The 23408-nt window shown below is 33.9% G+C and overlaps 1 protein-coding gene across 3 annotated transcripts; it reads right to left on the bottom strand.

The window, feature by feature from the left end:
* Positions 1-4098: 4098 nt before the first annotated feature.
* On the bottom strand, positions 4099-18888 carry LOC147071949 (transcription factor Clamp-like). 3 transcript variants are annotated; one of them, XM_085947659.1, is made up of 12 exons: positions 18765-18888; positions 17962-18249; positions 17524-17842; positions 15647-15820; positions 11618-11776; positions 9677-9838; positions 9466-9583; positions 7913-8098; positions 7726-7816; positions 7238-7314; positions 6646-6803; positions 4099-6246 (listed from the first exon to the last, which is right to left on the bottom strand). In XM_085947659.1, the coding sequence occupies exons 2-12, from the start codon at positions 18100-18102 to the stop codon at positions 6140-6142; spliced, it is 1692 nt and encodes a 563-aa protein (XP_085803785.1). In that variant the 5' UTR covers positions 18103-18249; positions 18765-18888; the 3' UTR covers positions 4099-6139. The 3 variants fall into 3 exon arrangements, with proteins under 3 accessions (XP_085803785.1, XP_085803787.1, XP_085803786.1); XM_085947661.1 differs by having other exon boundaries at positions 11618-11764; XM_085947660.1 differs by having other exon boundaries at positions 11618-11764; positions 17962-18888.
* Positions 18889-23408: the final 4520 nt, after the last annotated feature.

The raw sequence follows: 23408 nt of genomic DNA, 5'->3' as shown, positions 1-23408 counted from the left end.
TATTAATGAAAAAATATTTACACAAAGAAACACCCCATTCAGTCTTACAGAACTCACAGAGCCCCAAATTACCTATATTCATATATAAAAGCATATTGTGGTAAAATCATATTCATATTTATGTATAAATAAGAGATGTTTTACAAAAATATGGACCAATATGCATTAAAATTAATGACTGCCAGAAAAAATTTATGCATTGAATGCATGCTGTTGATTACCAATAGGTATACAGTCGAACTTAGTTATTACGAGGAAGATGGGACCAACTGAATTTGCTCATTATAAGCATTACTCGTTATATCGTTATATAACATTTTTCGCGCCACGTTCTATTTATGCATAAAACATAAAAAATCTGAAAACCATCGTAATAATCCCTGAAACAAGCATGGCATTCATAAACTACAAAAGAAGTTGTTTATTGTAATGATGTGCTGAGCCGCCGGCGCTGGTAGGTACCTACTGACTTCACAAAGCTTGGATTTTTTACATGCAATTTCAACTATATGCGTGGATACTTTTTCAATATTGTTGGTGAAAACACTAATTAGGTACTTAGACACTTAACTAGTGTCATAAACATAATCCGATCCCGGCGGCATCGGTTTAGTTAACTGCCCGGTCAGATTTTATTGCTTAGGGTCAAAAATGTTGTTTTTAAACGATGGACACATCAACAGTTTTGCTCGATATACCCGAGAAGTAGCTCGTTATAAAAGTGAATAAATGTATGGAGAAAATCATAAACTAAAATGTCAACGAATGTTTCCTCATTACATCCGAGATCTCTCACTATTTCCGTGATCGTAATAACCAAGTTCGACTGTACTATATTTCCAGCCAAAATCAAAATTCACCAACACAGTAGGAAAAAATACAGTTAACGTTGTCATACAATTATAGGATTGATAAAAAGTATGGATAATAATGGTTCAGAATGGTATGTAAATAAATTAACAGTCGAAAATGGGGCATCACATAGCTGACAATAAAATAAATTGGTTTGTACACATTTGAGATGGGTAGTTAAAAATGGAAATTTAGACCATCGATATTATATTGTGTCCACCTATTTATTGTAAAGAATACGTCCATTGAGATATATAGCCATGGACTGTGTTTACAATGGATTGTTAAATTTATTTCTTCTATACGGTGTGGTGTGACTTGAACTAAATTGAAACAGGTGATAGAGGAAAATATTCCAAACCGAAGAGAAACTGTGGAGATCTGTATGTCGAAAACTGATTCTTTAATAACGAGAGAGCTTGAAGTAAATCCTTTTAGGGATATTTTTATAGAGTAACTTCACCTATTATCTATCACCTTCAATTTGTACAAGTCGAAATGACCTGCTTCCTTTACATAGTACATAATTATTATCCCTATAACATATTACATAATATATACATTTAAGACATTCGGATTTTATAATTAATCATAGTTACTTAGACGTATGAATAGGCATCATTATATCATATTATGTACACTTCCGATTATTGCAATGTACCTAAAACATAATTTAATAAAATATCAATTTAAGAAAATACATCTCGCAACAATAATTGCATTTCATATGTCTCAAGCCTTAGGACGAAATACCTAAGCGTGGCCCAATTAAAATACTAAGATGACTAAATTTATTATTACATTTTTATGTCATTAATAAAATATGTATGTACAAAAAGGATATGCAATAGTTATTTACGTTCAAAATAACTCAAAATAAAATTAATTAAAATAAACGATTATAATGTTATAACATATATTTTCTGAAATTACTATGCAATCTTAAACATAGGTAAATCATTGGTACCGCAAAAGCGATTTACAGTTGCAGTGGTGTCGTTTGCATTGTAACAAACAATGCTAATCATGGCCGCCACAAAGGGGGGCTGACGGGGGCCCAGGCTCTGGAAGGGCCCGGCGTGGCGAGTTTACCAGATACGTGATATAAACACACATCACAAATTCTCTCTAATAGTAAAAAAAAGTTGCCTGCGGCACTATTTTTCTTCAATAATATTATTATTTAAAATTATGTGGTTGTACGATACAATTTTTAATTGTGTACCATAATTCAAATGGATATTTTAAAATATACAGAAAAACACTAAATACAGGTACACATTAATTTTTACCGCGTACACACCATTTGGAAAACGCTACCGTGTCACACTGCCTTTATCTTTAGCGATATGTTGGGGGGCCCGCCAAAGATCCCAGCCTGGGGGCCCGCTTCAGGATGTGGGAGCCATGATGCTAATATGTACACTTGCGAATAACCTATGGTGCTACTGTAGAATGATTTACCTATATAAGGCGATAATTTCTGCCTGAATATTACATAATATGTTATATCACAAAAATTTTACACACATTTTTATGTAAGATCAATTATGAGGATAATGAATAGGACAAACTCTTCTTTTTGACAGCCGGTTAAAACATGATAGTTATCTTGTAGTCATTGAATTCACCGTATACTTGGTTGATCAGAGTATATCAACATATTTTGATAAGGAAAGGTGTTCCTACTACGTACTTACGTTAAGATAGTACGTATAACTATAGATCTACCATCGTAAGTCAGCCGGTCGAATTTGAAACTAAAATTGTCTATCGAGGATAAATTTGTCACAAACGCCATTTAATTTTACAATATGTTTCTCGAATTATGGATTGCGCTTGCGTTTATTTAGCTCTCATGGCGACAAAATATCAAAAACACATTGTATTTAGTGTTGATAAATAAAATATACCTATTAAAAAAAGCTTTTTCCTTTTAAATAAGGAATGTACCTAATACATAATTTTATATTTGATATAGTATTTTATAATCGAATGAGTGTTTGTTGCTAATTTAGGTAGGTACGCTGATTTTCTTGCTCGCAAGATTTTTATTGTTTGTACATTTGAAAACATAAAGAGCATTTTAGATTATTAATAAATGAATGTGACCCTTTAATATTTGACATTATTTGATAGCTACTTAGCACCAATTATTTGGTAAGTATTTAAAGTAAGCTATATTTTAATAACGCCCACGGTGGCCGCGCGGCATAAGCGTTGGACTATCATGCTGTGGGTCCCAGGTTCGAATCCTGGGTCTGGCAAGTACACATATTGTTTTTCAATATGTGTGTGAGTCAGGGTATGGACCTAATAGGTTGAGCAAGTGGCTAACACCCATTTCTCGTAAAAAAAAATCTGTTAATACAAACCTCTACTCTGTGGAGGCCCATATGATCCTATTCGGATCGGACATGGTCGGAAAAAAATAAAATATTTTAATATAATCAACAATGAATTATGTCTCCAAGAAGAAATGAATGCAGACAAAGCGCAATCCGAAAATAACTCCGCAGTAAGTACCGTTTACTGATTGGGCATTATGACAACTTTATTCCAGACTGAGTCAAATGTTTACATTTTGAAACGTCAGCGTGCAGAATTCGGGATATATATTGTGTTATTGAAGATACAGAAGAAATAAGTCTAGTGCATACTGGCAAGTAGTTCTAAAACAGTTTGTGGGAATGCCAGAGTCATCATTCTAAAAGTATGGCAATTCTGCGATGACGAAAAAGGACAAAAAGAATTGTTTATTTGTATCGAAAATGGAATACAACGGCCAGCCGCCATGACAGCTGAAGATTTATTTTCAGTGTTACCAAGTTGCATTTATATTACAACGCAAGTAATTTCTTGTTTTTTTAGTTTTGTTCAAAGTTATGATATAAAAAAAATTAATGTCGGATAGCAATATAAATGAATACTTACTTATTATTTGTGTATGTAAACAGATTTATAAAGAAATTTAGTATATTAATTAAACTGACATTTACAAGTTTGAATTCCATAATTTGACCTCGACTGGTTTTATTTTTACCGTAAATGGTCCTGAGAGTTACACAGAATCGGATGATAGTCTATCTGGAATTGAACCATTATAGTAGTTATATAATTTCTACATTGTTTGTGTAATTTATAGTTATCGTGTTTCATTTAAAATTCCATTTATGTTGATACTATTTTACTGTCGTTAGAGTTAATTTAATTTATTTTCACTTTTTTAATATTTTTTTCCATGACTAATATACACAATACTACTTTATATTTTCCAATTTCTGATTTTTCCAACTATGCATTTCTTCCTCGTGGTTATAAAAAAAGTAACACGTTTTTATTTTGACTGTGTTAATTTTTTATTTTAATAATATTTGTACATAAATCTACTACCAATAAAAAATTATAAATTACCATTTTTTTGTTAGTTATGGCAACATTCTCAATGTCATACTAGCAGCGCCCTCGCTGAAATGCCAATTTATGATGGTAGATCTATAGTATGTTACGTTAAGATAGTGACTTTTGTAAAATCTGTTTTTTTTTCACTTTCCACTGGTTTTCGCCCGCTGCATGTACCTGTGAGTCAGTAGCGAAGACCGCTCAAAATATGTTAACATGACAGTGAAAGGATAAACAATATTAAAGTGTACGTTTAAGCTTTAAACAATCATATTATTCCATAAACAAGTACAGTAAAAGCTCGTTAGTAAGAATACTAACAATTCGAAATTCCCATTATTTTCATATAAAACCATACCTTTAATTCATAATGATTTCAGGGTCCTGACATATAAAAATGTTCAATAAATCGTAATAAAGTACATTATTTCATGAGCCCAGTCATTGAAAATTGTGACAGACTTTTCTTAAAACATCAAAAATTACTTATTTTATGAAGGTAATAAAAATAATCCTGACATTTTATGACCCAATTCGGTAGGCACATCTATGATCAGAAATCTAAATTGAAAAAAAATTCGAAATACGAAATATAAAATGTATGGGGAAAAATATTAAAATTTTGAAATTTTTTTTTATTTTCATTAATTTTGTTTCCGATCATAGATGTGCCTACCGAATTGGGTCATAAAATGTCAGGATTATTTTTATTACCTTCATAAAATAAGTAATTTTTTATGATTTAAGAAAAGTCCGTCACAATTTTCAATGACTGGGCTCATGAAATAATGTACTTTATTACGATTTATTGAACATTTTTAAATGCCAGGACTCTGAAATCATTTCAAATTACGAAATTCGAATTAAAGGTATGGTTTTATATGAAAATAATGTTCAAGGGAGTTTTTTTTTTGGGAAAATTTCGAATTATGGCGAATTTCGAATTATCAGTGTTCTTACTAACGAGGTTTTACTGTATGTATGGTTTAATTTTATTATCCTGTTGTATTTATTGAGAAACCTACTCGTTTCCTATGAAGGTAGCATAGCAACCAGATATTATTACAACAATAGAGTATAGTGTAGTTATTGAATAATTGACATTAATTTTTATTATATACATTCGGACCCGAGAGGTAAAGTTGATTAATCTAAAAATGCAACTTTATCAGAGGAGGCAAATATTCTGTTATTGTTTTCCTCCGCCGCTCGTTTATTCAAAGATGAATATTGGTAAGTAGCTTGGCACTGTATAGCATTTCAATTAATATCGCATCTATTTTGAATGAGATAATTTAGTGTTTTGCCTCTACTGAAAAAGTTGCAATTTTGATTAACCAAATTAAGCTCTCTGGTCCAGACATGTACGATTAGTTTCAACTGAAATGAACTCAATGAAAGATATATGAAATTGGTAACAATTAAAATAAGAATCCGTATATGGATAAATTTGATAAAACAAAATTTATTATGAAAATTGTAATTTAAACAAATCATCAAATATTGTCGAATATATTTATACAATCCATTTTCCAGTCATCAGGACTATATTAGATATATACACATTTCTAAATGTTCCATTGTCTTGCAACCCTAATTTTACTGCCCTATCGCAGGCATAGGTGGGAAAATCAATTCCAGTGATAAATTATGTAGTATGTACACCTGAATTAATATAGCAATTATGACAACCATTCACACAAAACACAAGTTAATACTCTTGTTGTAAATGTTGCGATACGTTGTCAATGTATTTCCAGATTCAATTGACGCAGATCACGAAGGTCCTTTCACAGAGTTTATTCCTTCCGCGCTGCTCAGTTTGACTCGGTCGGTCATATTGCTGACTGCGATGAGCAGGATTAGAAATTGGAGTGGTGAAAGTTCACATGGCCTGTTGAATAACTTGCTGGTCTTGCTGGTCGACTTGTGCAGACGCGCTGGATTCGTTTGCTTGCTGCTGAAGTCGCGACTGAATTGGAGTTGTTTGGCCTGTCGCAACAAAATAACATTTATTTAGGATGCCTCCAAAACGAATTTCTCGATATGAATATTACTTTCAATAAGACCCCACTATGCGGAGTTGAGAAATGAAAGAATTACTGCATTTTTGTTATATCTTCCAACACATTCATAATAAGTTATAAATGTCACAAAACCACTAAAGATGGTGGGCTGTAAACATTTGAGCATATTTAACATCTAATCAAAACCAGACAAAAATATTATAATTTGTTAAAAATGCATTTTTTTTTTTTTTTACTTACTTTTTCAAACATACTGAAATCTTTATCATGCAAAAGTCGCTGAACGAACATGTCTTGTTAAAAAAAATACACCTCAACCTAAATTTCACAATAATAACGGACAGGTATATAATAAGACACTGACCATATTTATCATGAATACTCCGATGCCTCTTGAGCGCAAACCTGTCAGCGAAGGCTGCCGTGCAGATGTCACATTTGAAAGGTTTCTCTCCGGAGTGGACCTTGGCGTGGTTCTTCAGGTGAGCCGCTTGACTGAACGCTGATCCACAAATGTCACATCTACAAAGATAGAGCATTCAAGTTAACACTAACACTATCACGGCAAGTTACAGAGGAGCCAACATGTTTAGGCTAACAGTTGATTGCTGACACTCCAAAAAGAATAATCCAACCATATGGTTATTTTAACTTAATGCTACATATTGTCGTATTATGACATTTACAGAAAAACTACGTGAATTAGGAAAATTCATAAATTGAGCGTAGAATAATATTATGGAATTTACTATTGAAGGAATGTATAATTGTGTTTTTTGACATACTGATGTGGGCGAAAATAGTAAAGTTTGCTACAAATGAACCTGCAAAGCGAAATGACTTCCAGATAATTAAACATTAATCCACAAGTACATTTTATCGGCTTCGCTTTCATGTATTTGTTCTGTTTGGTAAAGAAGATTCTTTTCAGAGTCAATTAATTATTATTTGCTTACTTATAAGGCTTTTCTCCAGTGTGAATGCGGCGGTGATTCCAAAGCGTTGCATGTCGAGCGAAGCCTTTATCGCAAACCTAAACGGTAATTCAGAAATATGTATTATTTCAATAACACAGTAAAATAACATATAGAAAAAAAAACCACCATTGGTTGGTTACAGCTGTTGTCATAGTTAAACTGGCCAATTAAACTCAGTGACAGAGGCAGACGACAACGACAGGCCTATTGCATAGAGAAGTACTGTCTCGTTAAAGTGTATGTGTAATGGTATGACACGCGACACTGCTGCTCCAAGAGCAACAGAGTTGTCTGTCTAAAGCGCTAGATTCAAATAATAAGCTCAACACAAACAATTCACAGAAGAAGAAAATATATCCAAAATTTGTTGAAAAACAGTGACATTTTCCCTTTAGTTTAGTGAGAATTAGTATATTATATAATTGTGTTCTTATGTTTATCCAATGACTGTCTATTATATTCCTCACCTCACAAACGTAGGGTTTTTCTCCACTGTGCGTTCTTTCATGATTTTTTAAATGCGGCGACTGAGAAAACTGCATTCCACATGTATTACATCTGAAGAACAAAAAATAAATAATAACATGAGTTAAAATTATACCACAAAGTGTTCAAGCAAAATAAATACGGGTACGTTATGTTACTTTTAAATACCTGTAAGGTTTCTCTCCCGTATGGATCCTGGAGTGATTCTTTAAGTAGACAGCTTTAGCAAAGGCCAACCCGCAAATATTACATTTAAAATTCTTCTCTCCTGAGTGTAATTTTTTATGTGACCAAAGTGATGAGTAACGAGAGAAAGAACCTCCACAAATATTACAGTGGAAAGGTTTTTCCGCACTGAAAGTATATGAAAAAAGGCATAAATATTACAAATGGAATCTATTTTAATTACATTAAGAGAATATTAAGATTTTAATAATTTTCTAAATGGTTATGCAACTCATGGTGCAAATTTCACAGTTCTGTGATTTACCCATAATTTTTTTTGATATATCGTCAGTTGAAAGTCTAACATTTAACACAGTGGATCGTTTCTCAACCGCACAACGCATCGTACAATCTACGAAATACTACGAAAACGACAATCTTCAACAGTCGTACCTACTGCGAAAAGTAAGGTCAGAATTCGGTAGAAATCATTGTCTAACTGAAGGGTGTATTCGCAAGCTGGTTAAAATTTTTTAAAGAGAGTGCTAATGTTTTGGATTGCCTGACACCTGTACATATTCGTCCAGCCAGTTCACACAAAAACATTGCTGCTATATGTGAAAGAGTGCCCGAAGATCCAGAAATATCAATTTCAAAAAGATCTCAACAACTTAGCTTCTCATACAGTTCTTTATGGCAAATTTAGCATAAAGATCTTTTACTACATCTGTATAAAGTCCAGCTCATGCAAGAACTAAAGCCAACGAACCACAGGTAGTATCACAGATTCAGATCTTGGAAGAGCAGGAAACAGGAAGCAAAACTACCGTATTTGGGGGGAGGAAAACCCACAAGCGATTTAAAAGAGACCATTACATGCTGCAAAAGTTACTGTTTGATGCGGTTTTTGGGCAGGAGGCGTCATCTGGCCATACTTCTTCGAAAATGATGAAAGAGCAACCGTTACAGTCAATGGCGTCCGTCATAGGCAAATGATAATGACTTTTTGTGGCCGGAATTGGAAGATTACGATTTGGAAAACATGGGGCGACATGTCATATACAGCTTGTGAAACACTGGCTTAATTCTGTGGCCATTTAATTTGAAGACTTAGCGACTTTAATTAGCCATCAAGATTGTGCGATTTGGTACTGTTGGATTTCTTTTTGTGGGGTTACACAAGAAGAAGCGTTTATGCCAAGATTGTGACATGCTTAAGGACAACATCAATAACGTTATGGCCAACATAGAGCCCGAAATGTGTGAAAAAGTCATCAAAAATTAGTATAAGCGGATCGTGAACTGCAGGATGGCCCAGGAAGGTCATTTGAACAATATTGTAATCCGTGTGTAATTGCAGACCAAACTATCGATTGAAATAAATATAAGCGCAAAAGTTAAATATATGTTTTATTTAAAAAAACAAATTTGATACTTGAATAACTGATTGGAACTTGGATAACCCTTTATCTGTATACACGAATCTACAATTAGAATAATGTGAACAGTGGAAACTTGAAACTAATATGAAAACAGTTATGTAGTAATAAACATACTTTGCACTGTGCATTTTATTTTTATTTCCTCCAATGAAAATGATTCCAGAACCGTTACATTTATGACATTTCGTTACAGATGCCAGGTTTCTTTTCTTTACAGGATGATGTCCGGCTACTGTAACACAGAAATTAAATATATTATTTCCCATCTCACATATAATAATTTTTATTATTTTCATAGTAACTACGTAATATGTGATGCACTAACATAATTTTTGTCCGATGGGGATAGCATTCTGCGAGCCGAGGTTGTCGATGGCGTTGACATCGGGAGTGTGCTGATTGGAATGGGCTGCGGGTGGGATTTCGCCCATTTCAAATTTCACATTTCCATCTGCGGCTACGAATATTTGCGTCGCTGCTTGCGACACTAGAATAAAAGAAAGCATTGTGACTAAAAAGAAGATAAAATCATGAAACAAATCATCATTCTGTAACCCTTCGGATGGCACCGAAGCTTTGGTTTATAACATTCGGCCACGCAGACACAGCCACCGACGAACACCACAGGCGCGAACTGCATTTCACATGATGTATGAGTTGCTTGCACAGATCATTTTGCTGCATCGACCATCTGTTAATATAGAAGATGGGTCTCGTGGCTAATTGCTACCGCCAGACACCGACCTATCGAAGCACACATGTAGGGATTGCAATACCGGTATCTCAGTATTTTTCGATTCCGAAATAACGGTTTTAAAAATCAGACAATACCGATATATTCGGTATTGAAAGTGGATATAAAATGTATTAATTAATATAAAAGGTTTAGCAGGAGTGTATTTTCTTGTCCGTCTGGTTTATTTCCGTTGGCCTTCGACCTTCGTGACCGAACACGTGCAGATGCAAAATACATTATTTTATTATACATAGGTATACCTACTAACCTGATTTTAATTTTATCAAAATATTTTCACCAGTTGCCTTATAACTAAACTTATAAGTTGTCAGGTCTATTTTTAGATGTATCTGAAATTGCGTTTAAATACCTACCTACGGTTTGTTTGTATAAATCATTAAAAACCTCGGCCCTAGTGGCGAATGTATAATAAATAGTAAGTCTACTATAATGGACTTGCCTGTTGCCTAATAGTTTGTTGTTTATCTACTCAATAGTAGCTTATAGAACAGTGTTGGCGAACCTTTTTACGCACGCGTGGCAAAATTTCCCAAATAATATTTTTCGACTGTCTGACGTGCCAAGCAGTTTTTCATGGCGAAAAAAATGGTTTTTAAGAATTCTATAAAAAAGTTTAAAAATTACAATTGAGTTCTTGATATTCTATCTTTCACCGTATTTCTAGCCGAAGGCATATCTTTTATTCTTTAAACTTTTTTCCCTTCTTTTCAAATTAGTCGAAGAGATCGTGGAAGCATTTAAACCACTCTTCTTTCATATTATATTCTCTATCACTGAATGGTTTTCCATTTTTAGAGATTATGTTTGAGGCAAAATAACAAGCAGTTATTATATTTGAATGACTGCCGATAATTAATTTCATAAGGTTTGTTGATTGAATATTTTTATTTTTAATTCCCCGATACCAAGGACTGACCTATGCAATTGTATATGTACATTAAACGTACCTAATGATTATTCTTGAAAAGGATTTGCCTGCAAATTTTAATACAATGCGATTTGTCATCTATGAATGAATTTCGTCGTTTCGATCGTTTTTATACTATTAAATACATATAAGTACTTATTTAGATATTTTTGCTATACAGAATTAATATTTTAAAGAGATTTTTATATAATATATATTTTTTGGTTTCTGTTTTTTTATATTTTTCAAGAATACCGGTATTCAATTGGAAATACCGGTATTAGTATTATCATTCGGTATTGCAATCCCTACACACATGGTTACCGGCCACTTGCTTTATGTGATCTGTCTCATTGCGGTGACATGTTACAGTGATTCATTTGATGTACCTATTTTATTTCACCTGACAAAAATAATTCTGAAATGTGAAAACAAGTCCTTCTGCAGGAAAAATCTTTATAATTCAAGTGGTCATAAGAAAATAATAATTATTGAATTCTATAACAGCTATCTTTGTCCTGATTGAAAACTAAAAAAAATCCACTGAAAAAGAACAGAAGTGGGTTTAATTAAAATTATAAAAAGTTGACAGTTGAACTCACTTCTCTGCTGGTGATTGATGTTGTCCTGGTTGATGCACTGCTCGCACCTGATCAGCTTTGGTCCCTTTCTTTTGGGGTTGATGGTGATGGGACCATTGCATGTAATGCACTTTTGTGTCTTGTCTATGATAACAGCTTTCGAACTCACTGGAATAAAACCTAAAATACTTCAGTATGCATTTCAAAACTTCACAAAAACCAAGTAAAATGATTTCAATCTCACAATATAGCAGGAAAAAGATTATATTACATGTTTTAAAATGTCTAATACAAATATGAAAAAGTAATAAAATTGCAAGGATATAATATTATTTGTGTACATCTGCGATTTAAAGGTTCAACTCTGTGTCATTGAATAACATAAATGTTTTGCGAATGTCAACTAAATTATGTAGGTAGTCAAAGTTGAATAGAAAAGCATACAGCCCATTTATAAAATAAATCAACAAGACCCGGCTCTGCCAGTATTAATCAATGCACTTTGTCCGTGTCCGCTCCTTAGGTAGAGCATATGGACACCACACAATGCCTCTGAGGTGCGCATAAAGTTTTGATCAAATTGAGGTGCATGTCGCCTACTATCCCATGACGTACAGTAAGCTGCCGCTACAGCGAAAAAAGTGTGTAATGTCGTTTTTCTTGGTGTTTGAAATGTTATCAGTCAGATGCTCCCATCCTGTAGCACATTTTAAACCTTTAAAAGAACATTGTCAGTAAAGTTGGCAAAATCTGCCGAAATCACCAAAACAACAATGAGGTCACCTCGCATTGAACTGCACCGCATCTACACCTGTATGACTCAATGAACGTTTTTTATCATTTTCTACATGCCTGCATATTTTCGACTCATGACAAAATCACATTTTTTGTTTTCAGTGGTTAGCAATATGTATTTTCTATAAAAATATAGTCTATTATCTATCTATGGTCCACAGGTTGGGTTCTGCTCAAAATATTATCTATGGACATGGCCCCCACAAGGGGGGGGGGGGGGGCTGATAGGGCTCTAGCCTGGGGGCCCGGTGTGGCGACCAGCTAAATGAGATGAACAGATAAGAAAAAGAGACTTTATAAAATATTGACCTTAATTTTGTCATGCAACTAAAATGAATTATTTTATTTGGCACAACACAATTATTTCTTTCATCATACCGACTTATTTCGGCTCTTGTGATTTACAATCTTTATCGCCGTCTATACGCAGTAAGCACTCATGTCTTTTTATGACGAAATACAATACATTAGTAAGTAAATCAATTGTTTGATTTAAAGCTCAAATTGCAAAAACAGTAAAAATACGCAGAGACAAAAAGCGTCACTTTGCGGTGGTGTTTATGAGTAAAGTTTATGACATTAGGTTTCAGGTGTTTGTTTTGATAATTAACCCCATTTGAGATAATGCAAGCCGACAAAGAAAATTAACTTAACAAAAGGTGCATTATATAAATAATTTATAACATAACTCATATCCCTGTCTGTCAGGAAGTCTCTGACATCTATGGCAGTGTAGCCAACTGTAGTATAATTATAGTATCTGTACTATAATTTTGGTGTGCGTACTATATCCGATATAAAAGTGGTATAGTACACCCAAAATTCTATACTTTTTAATATCGGATAAAAGTTTTTTCTTCTTAATGATTTCATTTCTACAATAAAAAAAATAGAGGAAAATTTGTCAAACCGAGAGAAAAAAAGGTTTGTGAGGTAAAAAAAATCCTCGAAACAGTTTTTCAGATACGCTGTTGAAAAAATGTATAGTAGGAGGTAAAAAATGTGACTAAAAATGAGAAAAATATACTATACTTTTTGGGACCACGTAATATAATTTGGTCACAAAATGATAACACTGGTCTGGTGCAATGTTGCCAATCGTATAAGTATAGTATGTGTACTATAATTCTGGTCCGCGTACGATACTATATACACACATCAAAATTCGCTATAATATTTTTAAAAAGTCGCCTGCTGCGCAAGTTTACTTCGAGATTATTAAAAGTTTAAAATATTTGGTTGTGCAATACAATTTTTTATTATAGTTTGTGGATATTAAATCTTCAAGTAGATTAGGTAGGTACTCAACAATACACTGAATACACTTACTAATTTTTACTTCGCGGAACAACATTTGGGAAACGCTGTAGTGTAAAGCATCACACTGTCGTTAACCTTAGTTTTAGATAGGGGGGCCCGCCAACGATCTTGTCCTGGGGGCCCCCCGCTTCAGGATGTGGGGGCCATTTCTATGGATATAATATCGCTAGTAATTTTAACGTACGCACATGTAGAAACTGTTAAAATTAATTGAAATTAGCATGAATAATTAATAATAGTTCAAAATACTAATACATAAGAGTTGGCACTCTCTATAATTGAATAATTTAGAGAGGTGGTGATCGCTCAAAATATTCTGCAAAATGACGAAACCATAGACTAAATTTGTCGCCATGACAGTGACGTGACATGCACCTCAATTTGATCAGAACTTGACACTCTTCTTGTGCCAGTCTATCAGTGGCGAAGATTCCATACGAGGTAATTATTTAAAGCCTACCTTCTTAAGAAAAATAATTTTTAGTTGCCTATTAATGTAATTAAATATTAATTTCATTATTTTATATTCAATTACAATTTGCTAACGTCTGTCTGTAGGTATGTATTATAAACTGTCTCCCAGCTTGCTTAACTAAATAGACACATAGCCTATTGGCACTAATACATAAGCATCTATCACACCAATGTCACTAACACAATCAAACAATGGCTTCAACTAATTTGACACATTTCACATATATCTATCACGTGACCTGAGGCTGTAGGTAGCCCAACAGGCGCTCCAGTCCAGTGATGTAATTTCTTTTTTAAATATACATTCATTTAAGCACACCGAACCTGATACCAAACAGTCTGCGGTCTAAGCTCCTGATTACATTGATAACACAATTTTCTAGCCCGAGTTTGAATCGCAGTAGGACATTACTTTTTTAATATCTATTTTACTGCCCGTTGTCTTTTTTTCATTTACAGTGAAACCGCGATTCTACGATTTTCAAGGGACCCAAGAAAAAAAAACGATAAATGCGGGATATATAAAAAAAAATAATTAAACTAATTTTTTCCTATATTTTTTCGACGTCGTCTCAGTTTCTCGGCTAGAGTTCTAGTTTCCTTTATTGGGGGACATTTTAGTTGCGACTTCGTGATACGAGACTAAAAATTCGTGATACGAGATGCGAGGCAAGCCTGAGCGTCGACCAAACCTGTGCAAACAAAGCGACGCGACTGAAAAGCCTGGCTTCTTTCTTTTTCTTTGACCATGTCCGATCCTAATAGGATCATATAGGCCTCCACAGAGTGGAGGTTTATATTAACAGATTTAATTTTTACAAGAAATGGATGTCAGCCACTTGCTCAACCTATTAGTTCACTATTCTGACTCATACACAAATTGAAAAACAATTTGTGTACTAGCCAGACCCAGGATTCGAACCTGGGACCCTCGACACTATAGGCCGGCGCTTAAGCCTCGCGGCCATCGAGGGTATAAAAAGTCTGTAATAGTCTGTAATTATAAACAATTCTATGAAAGCGAAATGAAAAATATTCAACAAAAACGGTCAAACGGGATAATATTTGTGACGGGACCATAATATTTCGACGATAGATCGAGAAAAACGATAAATCGGTGAACGCTTAATGCGGGATTATTTTACATTGTTCTTATGGGTGTTTGGCGGAACTTTCAAAAATGAACAATCCGTGCGGGAAAATGATTTGAGCGAGAACGGTAGATCGGGGTTCCACTGTAATATCTATTATAAAAAGGTAAAATATAATTTTTTTTGTTCAGTAAAATACTGAAGATGAAAATAATTCAAATTCAAGTACTGTAAATATGCCCGTCCTAGACATTTTTTCAGAAATCTACCATAGCCAACCATTTATCAACAGGCACCCTTCGCCACTGCAGTCTATATTAAATATATTTCATGGAAGTAGTCTGAAAATGGTCCTTATGGGAGTTCATACCTTCAGTGATCTGCACTGTGTTGTGTTGCTGTTGATTATGATGCTGCTCGGGTTCGGCGGCCACGATTTGTATTTGTCCTTGCACCAAGCCCTGTCCACTTTCGCTCTGCAGCACTCCACCAGTTTGGACCAGTGTCTGCCCTTGTGATTGAGTAACTACGGTTATGTTTCCGTCTGGAAAAATATACTCATATTGCAAACGACTTCATCAAACCATAAAATAAATATACGATTTAATAACGCCTGTACACATGCATGGATTTACTGGCGCCAATGGTGTGTATTTTAGCCCTTTGGCTGCTATGATGTTTTTCAAAATACCAGCGAGAAATGCTACTGTTGCATGCTATTGTTGACAAAAAGAATATTGTATTGTTTTTAAGCATCCTACCTTTCTAACCTCTAATTGATTCTGCGAAATCGGAATACAATCATGAGTACAATTATTGCTTGATTGTATTATATTCAGTATAGGACACAATAATATGTCATAATATTGATAACACGCAATCATTTTGACTGAACGAAAGACGCTTTGGTTTACATGGGCGGGCGGGCGAGCGAGCGAGATGCATGCGCAAATTTGGTAATGCTCCCGGTATTTATTTTAGCAGCTATTGGAAACATTTGTAAATAATATAAACTTATAATAGATACTTTGGAGGTGTAGATACATCAGACATGATGAACTAATCTTATTTATGAAGAACGAAGATCGAATGAATCTAAATTCTTATAATATATAAAGTAAATTCGAATGAACCAAGATTATCAAGATATCAACACATTTCCCAAATTATAGAAACTATTGAAAAAGGTTGTATCAAGATATCAACACATTTCTCAAATTATAGAAACTATTGAAAAAGTTTGGATGTAAGAAAAAAAATATTTATCATACTTATGCACATAATCGCCCATGAGAGATAATACAAAATAGTGGAATTAGAAAACTACGTATTATCATGCAAGTTTGCATGCATGGATCAAAAAAGTACAGAAACTTCTGAATTCTCGCTTACGTTTGAAGAGACAGTCAGCACTTTCAAATGGAAACAGTTATTATCAAAAATTAAAATACACACTATTGGTGCCAGTAAATCCATGCATGTGTGCATGCGCTATAATTCTTCCCCATAATAAATTTTATAATATTATATACTGTGAAAAAATCATTTAATTTTTTTCATTAAGTATTGTAATCTTCCACTCGGTTAACATGACTACCCTCGAATCGAATCAACTGTAAGTACCTATGTCGTTTTTCTTTAAATAGTACTTTTACCACAGAACAGATAATAAATAGAATACCGATTGGCTATATTCAATACGCCGCACGTTGAAGCAGGGTTTTTGAATATGAAAGTGTCCTACGAAAATGAAGCACGCGTTATGCACGTGCAATAGTGTGTGTAATACACCAACATTAAATGAGCGTAAATGCATAAACCGAGAGCAGTTTTCAGTATTAGACGTACAACGTATTCTTGACACGTGTGTTAGTTTAACCCGGATTTTTCCTTACTCGAGATGGTTACCTGCTATCGCCTTACCCGTTGGGTATTTCAGTTCCCATTATTTCTGAGTTCCCTGACTTTTACTTACTGTAAAATAATCACCTAAATATTTTATGATGAAAACCTCATTATTTGTAAATGAATATACCTAGTTCAACCACTCTACTAGTGCAGTACACAAACAAATCACAGTAGTAGTGAATTTGTATGGTAGGATGAGCATTTGAATAAATGGAAAGAAAGGTACTTCCTAGACTTATTTGTGCAAACTTTATTCAATTTGCTGTGACTGGTATCTTTGGTGGTAATTTTGACAAAAAGAAAATAATATAGGTATTCCATACATGAAAAAAACATTACCTGACTCCTGATTGTGCATCCTTTTGTGAGCATTGAGAAGCGTAAGATGAGCAAACATCAAGCCACAAACATCGCACTTGAAGCTGATATTAGAGATGGTATTCTGCACTCGGCCATCAATTGTGACTCCATTCTGCGCTAATTGCATCTGATTCACTAAGGCATAGTTGTAGCCGAAAGGCTGGGCGATGTAACAAGTCTTCGTATCTTCAGCGGTGGCCAGCTGCGTCAAATTAACCGTCCCGCCGTGGGCTTGAGAGCCCGGGGCCAGTTTTTGTATCATATTTACATTGGTGGTGTAACAAAACGTTTGAAACTCCTGCAAAACAAATTAATTGTCGATGTAAAGTGTATACAATACTTCCAATTATTGTGAGAAGCCGACATGAAAACAATAGTACTTACATAAATATAATTCTATGTATTTTTTAAATTTACCTGTTGTTGTCCTTGAGGATTTTGTTGTGAATTTTTTTGCTGTGAATTTTCTATGCTCTTCCCTTGCGACTTCTGACCGGGGTGTTCCTGGTATTGTAGGGTAGGAACCCCAGTCGTCTGCACAGTATTCGCGGTGAACATTGTGGCGTTTTATTGTTTCACAGAATTGTATAATCAAAGTTGTAAATCGGCAGCTAAAGTCACAGACTGATATGCGGCGAAAAATTCATAGTTTCGGGCACGTTCAACACTTGGAAATACGTACGATGTCACTGTTTATAAACTTCACTAAAAATGTAAACAATTTACGTTACTTTGAAGAAACATTGCGAATTGGTGGGATTAAAAGTATCAAGTGAGATAGATAAATGGCGGAATTGAAATTGTCAATTGGACACTGAGTTCCTATTTCTATTCTAACAAAATTCAGATTTTTGGCGGTGAGTTTGTGCCGCGAGGAAGCGGTAAAAACATTCGAATTATGAAATGAAACACAAGATGATAAAAAGTCTCGACTGACACAAGAGTGAGAAAGCTACACCGCGACGTGCGAATGTAATGGGAATATATTTTATCCTTTGTCAAAAAGTACACATCCACAAGAACCGTAGCGACTTTTACGAGGTCAATATGCGTGAGAAAGGGATAACGGCTGTCTAGAAAAGCGTCTGTGACTTTGGAAAGACGCCATGCACCGCCGACGGTGGACTGGGTGACGCTTGGATTTAAAAAAATAAAATACGCGTTACTCGGTTCCGAAAGAGTTTCGGGGGTTTCTGATATGAAGAAATATATAATCTCACCGAGAACTAGCGTTTATTTAACATATTATAAGCTATTTCGAATGGTAATCATCGCAAACTATTGGTTTTCTATCTCGCTTCAATGGCGACTCAGCCCTTCTCACGAGAAAAATGAAATGGCTATAGAAAAGATGGCGATTTTCAGTATGGCCATATAAAAAATAAACTATTTAAAATCAGGCATCTCGCCAGTTAGGTAATGATACTTGTACATATTACTATTTTGTAACGTCATCAATCGTTTGATGACATTCAATAATATTGGGTCCCAGAATATAATCTATTCTTTTTTATAATATAATAATACATATTTTCAAGTTAATATATATTTTTTATTAAATTGTACAACATACATACGCAAATGCCTAACTACTATCTTTTCTTAAATAAAATGTTAAGAATCCCCTCTGGAGAGGTTCATATTCTTCATCAAGCATACCTACACAAAAGGTAAGTTAGAATTTACTATAAATGAACGTAGGTACCTAACAAAATATTTACGGTAGTCATTAGTCCTCAATTTTTTTGGTAGGTAGGTACCTATCTATTCTGAAACCATCATAATAATATCTCGGGTATAATTTTACAGTGCTGTATGCAGTGTTTTATTAGAAGGATTAGGGACATTTACGATAGGTACCTACCCGAAAGTGTGAAGGGATCCGTTGTTCCGTAGACCACCGCTAAGATGTCCACAGTCAATATAATGGTATAAAGGTAATGCCGCGTTGACATGATCCGAGTACACTCGGACCACCGAGCGCACTCGTAAAGATGAGAGACAGCTTCATACTAATTAAACTATACGAGCTAGCTGGTATAGAGTAATTAGTATGAAGCTGTCTCGTACGAGTGCGCTCGGTCCGAGTGTACTCGGATCGTGTCAACGCGGCTTAGGCTATACCTATCTATGTTTATGCTTACAGTTTTTCAAAGACTTAATCAATCGATGTATGATCAATGATTAGCTTTATTATAACTACAGTGGAACCCCGATCTACCATTCTTGCATAAATCATTTTCCCGCACGGATCGTTCATTTTTGAAAGTCCCACCAAACAACTATAAGAACAATGTTAAATAGTCCCGCATTAACCGTTACCCGATTTATCGTTTTCCTCGATCTATCGTCTAAATATTATGGTCCCGTCACAAATATTATCCCGATTGACCGTTTTTATTGAATATTTTTCATTTCGCTTTCGTAGAATTGTTTATGATACTTTTTATGATACTTTGTTTGCACAATCCCGCCTTACCGTTCAGTCGCGTTGCTTTGTTTGCACATGCCACTCAGGCTTGCCTCGCATCTCGTATCACAAATTTTTATAAGTCACAACTAAAATGCCCCCATGAAGAAAACTAGAGCTCTAGCTGAGAAACTTAAAATAATTCAAGACGTCGAAATTTTTTCTTTTCTTATATATCCCGCATTTATCGTTTTTTTCTAAGGGTCCCTTGAAAATCGTAGAATCGGGGTTTCACTGTACTTATGAGAGTATCCTAGGCTGGGATTCTCGACTTTTGCTCTATAGGTGCAGGTTCGAATCATGCAGTTTAGTGAAATAATTCATAATAAGTTTTTTTTTTTCAAATAAAATGATTTGGATGCCACCATAGTCAAGTGGTAAAATCCATTGCTAAACCACTTGGGGAGGAGGGCAAGATCTTTATAGAATAACAGTCTTTGTATTGAGATACTGCCATAGAGTAGAACTTCTTTATATTCTTAATGCTAAAATGGTAATTCTATGTGCGGAGAGCGTGACAAGTTAAAAATTACTACTTTTTCGAAGAGAGAAAAGAATGTGGGAGTTTTAAATGACTTTGAATGAAAATTTCTATGTTTCCTGTGAAATTTATTAATTCGGTGGTGTTGATCTGACATGACTATTTTATCCTTTAAACATACAATTATTATAGGTAGGTACATTGTATTGAACTAGTTTTTCTTTTTTACCATAATCTCACTTTTCCTTTCACACACAGGATTTTCATTTATATAATAATGTGAACTATTGCATTGAAATATTGGATGTGTTGTTTTATTAATGTCACTCATTTTTGCAATCATTCTAAGACACTATAAAAATAAATCATGTTTGATCCACTGCTCCAACCCAATTATGAAAAAAAAAACATATTGGCCTTACCAGCCACCAACCGATGATTATAGCCTTATCGATATTTTTTTGTCAACGTTGGATTATTCGATCTTTTTCATTAATTGGATTATTGAAATACCGATTGGCAATTATCATGCATTAGGATATTTGCAATATTATTTATGCAAATATCCGCACCTAATTTTTTGCTCTCTAAATGAAGCATATTATAGATGCGAAGTAGAATTGAAGCGCCTAGTTTCAAATCCCCCTAAAACAGTTTTTTTTTAAATTTTGAGTTAGATATGTATTTAGATGGATATTTTTGTTACCTATATGATGGCCAAAGATTGTACTTTAAAAAACACCAAATCCGTCAATATGTATTATCAAAAATCAGGGTAAATTTCAAAACCCGCTAAAATGCTTGGGTGTGCTTTTCCAATACCCCTAAAATGGATAAGCCAAAATACTCGACTACGAATTAAATAATAAATACATAAAGTTCACAGATTTAATAGATATGAGTTTTTCTCAAAATAACCTAAAATTGTTTTAGGGGGTTTTGAAACTAGGCGCTTCAATTCAGTCTTTTTTTTTTTTTTTTAATATTTATTGTTCATTGTTCGCCAATAAGTATATAATATACAGTGAAATCCTGATTTTACGTGGCTGTAGTTTGTTTTCCTGCCATTTGTATATAGTTTTTGCGATCACCATTTCATTTACTTAAGTACATTTTATACCCCGTTTTATGTGTTCATTTCCTGCAATTTACATCATCATAGAAATAAATTGCAGATGCACATGTGCGTTTCTATTTATAGCGTGTCCGCATTGCTCAAGGCTGAGGTTACAAAATGTGCTCTTTGATTTTAGCCAATTAGGTGTGGGCTCACAAAAATTGTCATTCTGCCTTTCAGCTCGAAGATTCTCATCATGAAAAGTCACTTTTGAATTTTTCCCTGGAGTCGTGAGCGATTTGGAATAATTCCTATTTTTCGGGTACGATCCTGTCAATTCACCTTGAGTTTCCATGAGTTGCCATGCGAGCTATGTCCGTGAGTGTGTCCTGTGTTGCGTTTGACATGACAACACAAATTTGACATATACATAATGAAGGCTGCCCGACTTTATTCATTATTTTAATTATTATAACAGACAATGATAATACAAAACAAAAATAATACTGTAGTAAATAATATAATCAACTCATTACATGTTTAAATTTCATTTCTAGCTGTAATTATATTATTGTTCACACTAGCAACTGAGCATATAGTTTGAGCCGATCAAATCAAAAAATAAAAATAACTTGGGGCATTGGAATACTATCCAATTACTTACTGCGTTTTGTAGTTAGCATCAGGAATCAAGGAAAGTCGAATATCTCTATTTTGTAGAATAGTATGTTATCTTGTAATGATAATGTATTTGTAGATAAATAAATGGACAAAAATATGGTAATAGCTTCTTTATTGTACATTTAGCTAAAAAAGGAACATAACAAGTAGCTCTTAATCAGAAAACTCAAATTTTAAAACAAATTGTTCACATCTTCTTTCCGAACTGACAAAATCACTATTTTATTTTTCTTCTCTAATGTGTAACATTACAAATTGATGTACAGAGGTGGCAGTAGTTAATTATAATCAAAAATTGTGGTGGTAGCTTTTGTGGGTAACTTTTAGTTAGTAAAAATTAACATTAGGGCACAGGCAGGGTTAAGCAATGTTTTTTTTTTTTAATTATCAAGGTTTTAAACCTTATTGAGATCATGTACATCCTTCTGTTTATGGATATTTTATAAATAATTTACAGTATTGAAGAAAACAATATAAAGGTTTTAAGCCGGATTATAGTGCTCCAGATGTTGAAAACAGGAATTTGTTGAAGACGATTAAAATTCACAATTTTTTTTTATTAATTTTCAAACAATATTAAATATCATGATGTCACATACCTACTCAGTATCTTCTTTGTATAGGAAGTATGTACGATTACTCAAAAATAACACCTCCCCGTGCCCTCCTCACACTTACAAATTAAAAAGTAACTTTATTATATTGGCATCACTGGTAACTCGTGAATTAAAAAAGACAAGAAAGGAAACTAGTCGTTATAGATCCCTGCCTTAAATAACTTAGGCAGAACTTAGGCGCATAAAATTTATCAAGAGATAGGAAAAAATGCAAAACCTACAATTAACTTAGTGAAGCAAATTAAATTTGCCATTTTTACATAAAAAATACTTCTGGGACCGTACTCATTGTGTGCAATCCGTACAATATAAAGTTAAATAATTCAACAAAAATTAAAACGAGACAACTCTAGTATCCTTCGTCCTATCTTAATCAACACTGTTATTTAAAATATATTAGATATTCAATATATATTTAATATTTTCATTTTGAAAATCTATATTGTAAACATTCTGTGGTTGCGCCGCGTAATGCTTCGCAGAGACTATGTACAAATATCTTAGGACATCGACAAATTCATCACCCTAATCGTATAATATATATATTATTTCCTTACC

Source organism: Rhyacophila brunnea, unplaced genomic scaffold, assembly GCF_057557595.1.
Source record: "Rhyacophila brunnea isolate RB1 unplaced genomic scaffold, BYU_Rbru_1.0 scaffold_2, whole genome shotgun sequence".
In the NCBI taxonomy this organism is placed as follows: Eukaryota; Metazoa; Arthropoda; class Insecta; order Trichoptera; family Rhyacophilidae; genus Rhyacophila; species Rhyacophila brunnea.
Note: the sequence above shows the minus strand (reverse complement) of the source record. Positions and strands in the feature narration are given on the sequence as shown.

Excerpts from the sequence above, each read along its gene's own strand:
- LOC147071949 (XM_085947659.1), bottom strand. The coding sequence starts at position 18,102 with ATGTTCACCGCGAATACTGTGCAGACGACTGGGGTTCCTACCCTACAA. Across the intron at positions 17,843-17,961 it reads ATCCTCAAGGACAACAACAG|GAGTTTCAAACGTTTTGTTA; the intron begins GTAAATTTAAAA and ends TTTGTTTTGCAG. Across the intron at positions 8,099-9,465 it reads AATAAAATGCACAGTGCAAA|TGCGGAAAAACCTTTCCACT; the intron begins GTATGTTTATTA and ends ATATACTTTCAG.